This window comes from Nannobrachium achirus (assembly GCF_963921795.1).
Source record: "Nannobrachium achirus genome assembly, chromosome: 13".
In the NCBI taxonomy this organism is placed as follows: Eukaryota; Metazoa; Chordata; class Actinopteri; order Myctophiformes; family Myctophidae; genus Nannobrachium; species Nannobrachium achirus.
In genome coordinates, this window is record NC_137833.1 from 23,166,154 (window position 1) to 23,177,562 (window position 11,409).

The 11,409-nt window shown below is 40.4% G+C and overlaps 1 protein-coding gene across 1 annotated transcript; it reads left to right on the plus strand.

Moving 5' to 3' along the window:
* Nucleotides 1-630: 630 nt before the first annotated feature.
* On the plus strand, nucleotides 631-10,251 carry asrgl1 (asparaginase and isoaspartyl peptidase 1). Its single transcript, XM_080739832.1, has 7 exons — nucleotides 631-696; nucleotides 2,406-2,613; nucleotides 3,784-3,926; nucleotides 5,302-5,456; nucleotides 6,016-6,137; nucleotides 8,562-8,672; nucleotides 8,987-10,251. Exons 2-7 carry the CDS (start codon nucleotides 2,427-2,429, stop codon nucleotides 9,199-9,201), a joined length of 933 nt encoding a protein of 310 aa, XP_080595958.1. The 5' UTR covers nucleotides 631-696; nucleotides 2,406-2,426; the 3' UTR covers nucleotides 9,202-10,251.
* The last annotated feature ends 1,158 nt before the right edge of the window (nucleotides 10,252-11,409 follow it).

The following is an 11,409-nucleotide window of genomic DNA, read 5'->3' on the forward strand; positions in this document are numbered from 1 at the left end:
ACCCATAATATATTATGGCTAATTTATATTATTTATGTCACTGTTGTGAGCTTTTAGTTTGAAATTACATTTGTAGGCTTTTCCTGTGACGTAAATGGTTGACGTTGTGCTGGATGACCAATCACAGAGGGTGGGTTTGTCTTGGTCCATCGCCCGGAGGGACGGTCGCGTTGTGATTGGCTGAGACGTTCAAGAAGAGAATCATGTTAATCAATTTCACCAAATAAGAGGGATGTGTAAACAAATAAGTTCTTTAAACTAGAATTAACTTCGGAGTTAGCAGACATAATTATCTCCAAAGGTTCCCCCTTCATAACTCTGGTCTCCCAGATCCACCTGCATGTGTGTAAAGTACAATGTTGAGGTATTGTGCTTTACTTGAGTATTTCTTAAGTATTCTTTTAGGCCTACTTCTCCTCCACTCCTCCAATACTTTCATACTCAAGTAGGCCTACATTTTGAATTCCGGACTTTCACTTGTAGTATTTCTATATTGCAGACATTGTTGGTACTTTTACTTATGTAAAAAATATGAGTACTCTTTCCACTACTGTTATTAGGTTCTCACCATAGGGTTCTCACCCCCTGGCCCAAGTTGACAACCAATCGCAGCGTGGACATCTAGGGTATGGGATCTAGACTGTATGTTAGAACATTAATAGATCCTCGAACATTTACACATGAATGATCCTCCTGGTAAGGTTTAAACAAGTCGCTATTTTTCCTTTTGAGTGCATTCGTCTTCCATTACAACACTGCTCATTTAAACCATGTGTTTATGTTTTGTCTTTTGCATTTTAGCCCATTCTGATCTGTTGAAACATAGAAAACATCGTTAACCGTTAGGTTTGCAATGCATTGCGGGTCTGTAAAGAGACTTGCATGCAAGGCTACAGCTAGCAGTAAACATACCGCCGTTCGTTGCAGTGGTGAAGTCTGTGTGACTTATGTAAAAGTATCAATACTGCAATGTAGAAATAGCCTACTCTCTAAGTAAAAGTCCGGAATAACAAAATTACTTGAGTAAAAGTAGAACTATATTTATTGGTATCAAAATGTAATTACCAAAAGTAGAAATGCAGAATATCCAACTTGACATTTTCAAATAAACATCTTTTGAAAATAGCAGATCTACAAGCTCACACAATGAGTCCTTCGCATGATCGTGAGCTTGTAGATCGGCTAAAGACTGCTGAGAGTCTCAGCAAGCAGTCTTTAGCCGATTCTGAATAAAAGTGCTTGAGAAGTGAGAACTCGGGTTCCATGCTCAGACAGCTTGCATTTGCAATAATGTTATTTCAGCTGCTTCGTCCTGCTGCATGGGGTTGAACTTTTTAAGCAATTCATATTTCCTATATCACTATAGGCAATATTGTAGGCTATAATGTAATGTAGGCCTACTGTAACAATGTCATTAATACGCTAAAGGTCAAAATACTGCATATTATTATAGTTAGTAAATTGATGTTTAGAGCCAAAACACACATTGATTTTGCCTTAAAAGTTAGAAGCCGATATGTTTAGTAGTTTTAATGAAAAACTTTTCTGGTCATATGACTGATGGGTTGAAACACTGGTACAAGTTTCATTAGACCTGGAGAGCAATTAGATTTTAACCACTTTAACCATTAGTTCATACTAAATAAATTGCATATCTACAAGCTATGAGCTATACTTTTTAAATCGTGAAAGGTTTATCAAATCTTTGAATACTGTACTGTATATTATGTAAAGCAACCCTTTGTAACTCAAATCTTTGCTTCTTGGGGTCCCTGGAACAAATTTTGAGAGGGGGGGGGGGCTAAATAAAAACAGGTCCTTGATGCGGCTAAATAAAAAAAGGTCCTTGACATCAAAAAGTTTGAGAACCACTGATCATTGAAACATACGTTTTTCAGGTGTAATCAGCCTCAGCCCTCAGGTCTTAACAGGTTAAACCAAGGGTCTTCAACAGGGGGTCCAGGACCCCTAGGGGGTCCTCAGAGTTACTACAGGGGGTCCTCCAAATCTTTTTCTCCTTTTTTATATTAACCACTTGAACCCATAATCTGAGAACTTTAGCCAAAAATAGCAGATCTACAAGCTCACAACACCTCGTGCTGCGAGGCCTTGTGAGTGTGTAGATCGGCTATTTCCAGCAAAGAAGTTTAGTGTAGAGGGGAAAAAAGAGCAGACTAAGTAGAGAGTGAAAGGTCAAATTTATTAAGTATTGACGGTTCAAGTGGTTAAATATCTGAAAACACAAATTGACATGAATCCAAAATATGCTGATGATTGTGCTGTCAAACAACATCTGTTGTGGGGGTCCCTGCTTCATCTCTCTCCCAACTAAGGGGTCCTTGGCCTGAAAACGTTGATTACCCCTGGGTTAAACGTATATAATTATCTGTGCCACCTCTCCCCAGTTCCATCCTTGCTGACCTGTCATGTTGCCTGTGCTGGTGGTCCATGGAGGGGCGGGTCGGATCCCTAAGGAGAGGGCGGACCTGTCTGGTGCCGGGGTGAGGGCGGCGGTCCGAGGCGGGTACACCATCCTGCAGGGTGGGGGCAGTGCCATGGATGCTGTGGTAGAGGCAGTCACTCTGTTGGAAAACAACCCTGCCTTCAACGCAGGTATAGAGCAGGGGTTCCCAAACTTTTTTGTCTCAGGGCACCCCATAAATATTGTTTTAATCCGAGGCACCCCTACATTATAATTTTCACTCCCAGCACCTTATATTTATAGCATATCATCGTTGTCGGGTGGAAACCTTGTATGTCCAAAACCGTTCGTTTTGTATTTATCATCTATATGTGGCGGAGAGAGTCGCAGCCCCAGCCTGAAGCCTCAAAAGTCTAGTATCTGCTCTCGTTCCATAGGGATGTCCCTTTGGAGTGATGGTTAAGATATTGGACTTTCACGCGGGAGACCCGGGTTCGAAACCGGGTGGGGAGGTTCGGATCACCTCCGTTACATATAGAATGTACTAAACTAGTGAAAACAACCGATCTACAAGCACACACGCTTGTAGATCGTCTGTTTTCACTAGTTTTGTGCGACAGTCTTGTATGATGAAAGCAGGGCTTTGCTTTACCAAAAGAAACTTGGAGATACAAGGTTTCTGCCCGACAGTGACGATATTTTAGTGATTATGTTGCGAGGAAAACGTTGAGATAACAGCCATTTTGGTTATAACTGACTGAAAATAACGGCACCCCAGGGTGCCCCGTCACCCACTTTGAAAACCCCTGGTATAGAGCACATACATAACAGGCCCTGTCACGATTATTATTACATACAGTAATCACCTATAACATAGATTATTTGATCATCGCGATTATTTTTGCATAATCGTCATAATTGTTTCCATGTTGAAAATTCTAATATTAAAAGAGGTGCAAAAATAGCAGATCTACAAGCTCACAGCATATCCCGATTGTGAGCTATAAATTGATTGTAAGTTATTAAATGCAGTGTGTCAGTCATTTCTTCATATATTTAAGTTAAGTTATATTTTTGTTTACAAAACAGAATTTTAGTGTTCAATGCCAAAAACACAATTACATCATTTATTGCGATTACTTGTATGATGATTAATCAAGTAAAATGTCATTATTGTGAAACACATTGCTGAAGTAGCCTACTTATTTGTACATAATAGCATGTTTAGATTTTTTGACCCATGACTAATACAAATATAGTTTGGTTAATTAATATATCATTTTACTGCTATTGCTTTTTAAAATGTCAAGGCTTCAAATTGAAACCATATTTGTATCTTGCTGTTTCTCACCATGCTTCAGGATGTGGGTCGGTGTTGAACTCCAAAGGGGAGGTAGAGATGGATGCCATAGTCATGGATGGAAGGACGCTAGCTAGTGGAGCAGTGTCCGCTGTACGCAACATAGCCAACCCTATCCAGCTAGCACGCCTGGTTATGGAAAAGGTGTGTGCAGTTACACACACATACAGTATATATAAAATAACAACTCAAAGAGAACACCAGCACTCACAGACCTAAGGCGTTTTTAATTTTTCTATACAATGGTACCGTATGTTGCAGAGCAGGCAGCAACAACGGACCCATTTCGGAGTTAAGCAGTCATCAGCGTTGTAACAATACATATATATATATATATATATATATAGGCTACTCAAAAAGTGTACTGTGAAAATAAAAAGCATTAACACATCGAGTGCCCGGATGTATGACGTGTGTGTGTTGCTGGTGCCCATGGCAACGCGTCATTCTACCTACCGGCGAGAGTACTGGCGAGAAAAGTAATCCGAGTAAATGTAATCGGAGTATGTCCTGTTTATTTCGCGAAAATCTTTTCTTTCAGTCAGGACCGTTTTTTATCATTTCTAAGCCACATTGTTTGTGTTATGGCAGGTAGAAGAGGCTGCCGTTTTGAAATGAAAGTGATTTAAAAGCTAGATTAGGAGAAAACCACGTTTTTGTGCAGCCGTTAGACAGGAAGTCCACGAGGCACACAGCGCGTCCGGGTGACGTAATTGCGCGCTGCATGTTGGGAAATGGAGTTTGTTTCATCACCGCGGCAGCCAAGTGCAGTAGCTACAGTACAGTATAGTTTACTGTACAACGCGTCAAACGCGTCGTGGGCCTCCAGCGACATCAAAGAGATTGGCTTGTAGACACCACGTGGGCACCCGATGTGTTAAGAGAATCAACAATAAAATTATTAACAATAATAAACATCGAAATGATGATAAGGCCCTCCACAGAAAATGGTGATGGACATTTATTTATTTATGTTTATCTATCATTTTGTAGATCCAATGTAACGACACTCCAGCTACTTCATGGCAATATAGCCTGGTTATTAATACAATGCAATACGATCCAATGCCTGTCTTAGTATCCACACTTTTAATGCACCCTGATTAATTATGAATATGTTTATGATACTATATAGATGAATGCTTTTAAGCGAAGTTTAATTGCAACGTCTAGTCAGAGGGCCAACCTTGTGCATGTTGTCATTTCAACAGACCACATCCCATGATAATGCTGATGGAGATGTTACAGTTTGCAATGAACAGATCTTTTAAAATAAATACTATTTTTAGCAAACAGCAGAGTACCTTTGTGCTTGCAGCAGAGCAACTCAGACAGTGCCATATTCTCTTATAAAGTACCAGGTGATTTAGTTAATTCTGTCTGTAGTTGTGTTAATTAGGGAAATGACTTGTTGTGGTGTTTGGGTGGAATGGACACCTGCATGCACATGGCCATCTGTGACACATGTCTGGAAACCGTTGTTCTAATAGGGATTAGTGACCTTTGCCTTCTGTTCCAGACAAGTCATTTGTGTCTGACGGCAGAGGGTGCCAATCAGTTTGCACGGACCATGTGCGTACCAGAGGTACCAGCAGAGTCCCTCATCACAGAGTACGCCCGCATGCGCTGGAGAAAGAACCTGGCCCCAGATGCCAACCCTGTGGAATGCCAAATGTGAGACACATGATCAACTGTATTTATATTCATTAGGAAATATTCAACTTGTTGATGGTGTAGCACTGTTTCCAACAACCAGGACCATTATGTGGGTCGCAAGCCAATTTTTATGGATGACGACTCGAGTAAAAATCTAATTTTCTTTTCCTACAAAAAATAAAATATATATTTCAAAAGATGGAAAATATTTTGAAATATATCATTTTAAAAGAAATTAAGAATTTTATAAATGTTCAAACAAACAAACACATCTAAGAAATTCCATAAATAAAGTATCATAATAATTAAGAAGTAGTGAAAATAGCTCATCTACAAGCTCTCAACGTGGTGCAAAGCGACGCATTGTGAGCTTGTAGATCTGCTATTTTCACTAGTTTGGGTCCCCGGGCAAAACAAATGGTATCTCTCTTTTGGGTCACAGGCTGAAATGTTGGGGAACCACTGGTGTAGTGGATACAAGCCTTCCTCTTTCTCTTCCGTTCGGATAATGTCCTTCCTTCACTGTCTCTTTATTAACAGATAAACAGGTCTTAATAAATGAATGCTGTGCGTGCAGGGGGAAGATGGGGACAGTGGGAGCAGTGGCAGTAGATGCGGAGGGGAACATAGCGTGTGCGACCTCTACGGGTGGCATGCTAAACAAGATGGAGGGACGAGTGGGCGATACGGCCTGTATAGGTCAGTACTTCTTACGTCCTGCATACTGTATGTCAGGGGTCTTCAACAGGGGGTCCTTTTTTATATTAACCACTTGAACCCTAGTGTCCATATTCTGAGAACTTAGAGAACATAGCTGATCTACAAGCTCACAACGCCTTGCGCTGCGAGGCGTTGTGAGTTGTAGATCGGCTATTTTTAGCAAAGAGTTTTGGTGGAGAGGGGAAAAGTACAAGTACAGAGTGGAAGGTCAAGTTTATTAATTATTGACGGTTCAAGTGGTTAAATATCTGAAATCACAAATTGACATGAATCCAAAATACACTGATGATTGTGCTGTCAAACGATGAAACTATGGAATCTATGATAAGGTTGTGGGGGACCCTGCTTCATCTCTCTCTCAACTAAGGGGTCCTTGGCCTGAAAACATTGAAGACCCCTGCTGTATGTAGTAGAATCTACGTCTGTCTGTCTGTCTGTCTGTCTGTCTGTCTGTCTGTCTGTCTGTCTGTCAATACATCCAATTTACAATTTAGGCATTTAGCAGACACTGTTAATCCAGAGTGATTTACAATAAGCAATCCATCCATCCATCAGGGTTGAAATAACCATCTGCCTGTTGAGTATGTAACATAATGGTCAGCTGTATGAAACCCTCCCACTATCCCATTTTAATCCATGGCTGCCATGTGTCCCAATGTGTCCCAAATAATTCTTGTGAAGCTGACTGTGAGAATACAAAGATACTGTATACCGCAAAAGTGCTGTAAGGTCACTGGCTAGGTTGCATGATTGTATTATCTTGGCTAAAGATGCAAAGGGGTCAAAGAACAGTGATAACATAAAAATGCAAAAATGCTACTTTGAGACACAGACCATTGACCCTCAGGGTTTCGAAGAAGGATTTGTGTGTTTGTGTCTGGCAGTGGAGTCCAGAGCTACAAACCACTTATGTCACTGCTGACGTACTGTGCACAAAAGCATACACACACATATCCATGCATTATGTTAGAGGGATGTTATCTTAGGTTATCTTAGGTTAAGTTAGAGCATTATGGTACTAATGCTTACTATTTTCTAGATGTGTTGACCAAGGACTTTGAATGATTTTGCTGCTACATACTCTAGAATAATATAATTCACAGAGGCTGACACATCTCACAGTTGTGTTCAGAGTACAGAGCCATGGTTTGTTGTTGTTTTGTTCTGAGGTGGCATCAACCGTGAGTGGAGTTTGATCTCCACACTCCACCATTATGTTACTTATTTATCACAATCGGTAAATGGGTGACTGGTGCAGATTGCCATGAGATAATGGACAGAATATAACACTTGATGTAAATGACCAACTATAGATGACCAATAAGGTAACTAGAGGAAAAGGTTGAATACTACTCCAAAACAATGATTACGATATTTTAAATATGATAGATTGTTGAAACTTTCAGGTCAAAATTAGCACTGCTGTCCTGAATGTTCCAACCTCTGTGAACTCCCTGTTTGTAACTGTTGACCCGAGAGACGATAGTACTGTAAACATTAAGGGAAACAGAAAGCTAGCTAACTAGGTAGGCTACTGCATATGACAGCTGTCATGACATGTCTAGAAAATGATTGTGCTTGTCTTGTGATGGTGGGTTCAGGTAAAGTGTTACAAACTTGTTACTCCATAGAGATTAGCTGTAAAACGTGTGGGTGTGCAGTGTCTACTGTAAAGGAGTAGTCTACGCCGTCGTCAGTTAAATTGACAGTATGCCAATGTATACAATGGAGGTGCATAGGGCTTAATCTACTGTAGTTTCTAACCTGAATTTGAAAACAAACTAGAAAATCAGGCAGGGGGTTTCATGCCCCTTAAACAGTGTTGACACTACCATCTAGTGTTGAGTGGTGAAGTGCAATTGCATTATTATCTTATTTCCAACAACAGTAAACCAAAAGCTGAAAGGAAATCAACTGATATTATACTTGCCTTCTGTATGGTAGCCCTGTTGAATGAAACCCTTCTTGAGAGTAAATCAGTATATACATTTGTGGCATGTTATGTTTTAACTCCATCCTCACTAAGGTGAGGGTGGAGAGCTGATGTGCAACACGGGTCTCAGGGGCACTAAATTGTCCCAAACGCTTTCATAGCAGCAGTGACTGTATACAAATAATAATAATAATATCTGGAATTTATATAACGCTTTTCTGAGCACCCAAAATCGCTTTATAAGTGTGAGTGGGGCTAAGGGGAGAGGGTAGGTACAACATCTTCCTTAGAGTAATGCATTGTGTGTGTGTGTGTGTGTGTGTGTGTGTGTGTGTGTGTGTGTGTGTGTGTGTGTGTGTGTGTGTGTGTGTGTGTGTGTGTGTGTGTGTGTGTGTGTGTGTGTGTGTGTGTGTGTGTGTGTGTGTGTGTGTGTGTGTGTGTGTGTGTGTGTGTGTGTGTGTGTGGCGCAGGGTGTGGGGGTTATGCAGATAACAAGGTTGGAGCAGTGTCTCCTACTGGACATGGAGAAGCCATCATGAAGGTCACTCTGGCCAGACTTATCCTCTTCTACATGGAGCAAGGTCACTTCTACCCTTCCATTCATGGCGTAATTTTCTCTGTCCTTCCAAGCATCATTATCTTCCCCCTCATCTCTCCATATGCCCATGACAGTAATTCCTCATCCCTTCCATGGGATAATGACACTATATTTATAGCATCTTTCCTACATGAAACCTAACTTAAAATGCTCTACTAGCGAAAATGTAATACCCAACTCAACATCCTCTATTATTTACACTATATAGACAATGTAAAACCTAACTCAAAGTGCGTTTGTAGTTACTTGACATTAGAGAAAATATAAAACATGTATTCACCTCTCATCTACACGCAGGTCATTCCGTGGAGGAGGCCAGTGACTTGGGCCTGGCCTACATGAAGGAAAGGGTGTCCGGTCTGGGTGGGGTGGTGACTGTTGACCCCCAGGGGAATTGGGCAGCCCGCTTCTCCAGCCAACAGATGTCCTGGGCCGCGGCCCAGAAGGACACGCTCTACTACGGCCTGTACACGGGAGAACGCTTCACTCAGAGCATCGATGACCTGCACTGAGAAGAGAGTTGATGGAGAGTGTGTGTGCGTGCGCGCGCTTGTGTGTGTGTGTGTGTGTGTGTGTGTGTGTGTGTGTGTGTGTGTGTGTGTGTGTGTGTGTGTGCGCGCCTGCGCGTGCGAGCACTCATCCTATCTTCTTTGCCTGTCTCTGCGTCCTAGACACACACATTCATGTGATGACTGATGAGGAACTCAGTTATCTGGTTTTGGTTATACAGTACATTCATCCAGTTTAAATTCAAGAACATGTGGAAAAATGTACATGTCTTAAAGAGAGAGTGTGAGCAAGTAAATATTATGTGAGTGCGAGAAAGAAGGAGATAGAGAGATGCAGTATCTTCCTTGCCTGTGTCTGGGTCAGGCACGCGGCTATTTTCAATATTTTCTCCCCAAAGCCCTTTTAGAAATTTCAGCCCCTGCCTCTCTAACATTTTCTGCACGTCCCTCCCTGGTCTGGGTTCTAGAGTGAACCAGGTGAATGTATAACTACCTGGTGGATAGGAAACTAGCATTATCTGAAAGAATGATGCATTAATACCACTGACTTATAAGTCAGACCAAACTGTTCCAATTTATACTGTAGGCCTAAATAGCTCACTATTCTTCCCATTATCAAAGGACCAATGACATTTTATTTCTAGTTCTAGTTTTGGTTCTAAGATTTACAATTGTAGGTATTTGGCGGACGATCTTATCGAGAGCGACTCATCCATGTTTTGGTTGTAGTCTTAAATTCCAGAAGAATAATTATTATCTTAAATGCATTTTATTTTCACAATGTTTATTTTGTATTGGAAATTTTAGATTTAATTTGAGACACATTTACCAGATTTTGTTTTTCTTGCTTTCTTTTTCTTCTAATACATAATCTCTAGCGAAATACAGCACATTAAACTGAACCAAGATCTTACTTGACAGCCCTTGTTTGGCATTGTCCAAAACAAAATCAGTATTTGTAAATTTTTATTTTATATACAATTATATATGATGCTGATGCTGAGCCTTTGTAAAAAGTAAAATCTTTGAATCCTACAAATAAATACTATCATTGACTACTAGAAGCCTCTTTTACCTGTCTACTACATGCACTACCCAAATCAGTGCACTAGATGGAGCTACTTGATTAAACACTGAGACTGAAACCAAGCCTTTTCATACCAAGAAACAGTATTACTGATTGAGGTGGACCTGAAATGAATGAATCACAAAACAAAAAGAGGTAGTAGGAAAAGGTTGATGACAGGTAAGGTTCAAGTAGTAGAGGATTGGCAGACAGACTAGTAGCCAGGCTAATATTTAAACACTTGATTTGGTCCAAATAAAACATGGGCTACTGAAGTCAGGAAACCTTCCAGACGTTGTATAGTTCTATTTTAATCATTCTACTGAATCTCCTTTCCATCTAGATTCTTTGCATTCTGTTAAGTACTGCTGTCATGGTCAAGATCCACCTGAGCAATATGATGTGAAAGCTAATTTACCAATGTATATTTCACTGTGTAAAAAAAAGAAGAAGAAAAGAACGGACAGAATCCGTTGCACAGGGGCAACTCTGACTGGCATGCAAAAGGAATTCTAGGTTCACAACATAAGATTAGGTACGCTCAATATTACAGGACATCCTACATGGCTGGTTAAAACAATAAAAATAGATTATGATCAGTTCCTGACATTCCTGCTGTACAATTCTCAGTTAATTCATGAGGAACACTGAGTATGTCACTGTGTAGCATCAGAGGAATTAGATTTAGACCTATCATTCTTGAAATGAACAAACTCTATACATTGCTTTTCAGAATCCAATGTCCCAACTGTAAATGGTTATCACCATTATTAGTGTCAACGGATTTAGCTTATTGTTTGGTATGAAAATGGGTTCTTCTACATCATGGCTGGGTGATGAACTTGTACATCGGCTCGGGAACTGTTGGTTCTCAAGCCTACATACTTATTATGACACAATGAAACCTTCACAAACTATAAACAAACTTTGAAAGTTGTCTACTGGAAAAGCAACCATATGATATAGTATTTATTGTCAGTTCAGTTCACACTGTAATTTGTCTTGCGACACAGCAGCCATGTATGCGAAACATATATACAAACATTTGACACAAGGGGGAAAAAAAGACACATGGCTACTGTTAGAGGTAATATTTCTTGCCAACCTTAGAATGCTGTTATCATACGTAGTCGTATATAGCCTCT

Excerpts from the sequence above, each read along its gene's own strand:
- asrgl1 (XM_080739832.1), top strand. The coding sequence starts at position 2,427 with ATGTTGCCTGTGCTGGTGGTCCATGGAGGGGCGGGTCGGATCCCTAAG. Across the intron at positions 5,457-6,015 it reads AACCCTGTGGAATGCCAAAT|GGGGAAGATGGGGACAGTGG; the intron begins GTGAGACACATG and ends CTGTGCGTGCAG. Across the intron at positions 6,138-8,561 it reads GGGCGATACGGCCTGTATAG|GGTGTGGGGGTTATGCAGAT; the intron begins GTCAGTACTTCT and ends TGTGTGGCGCAG.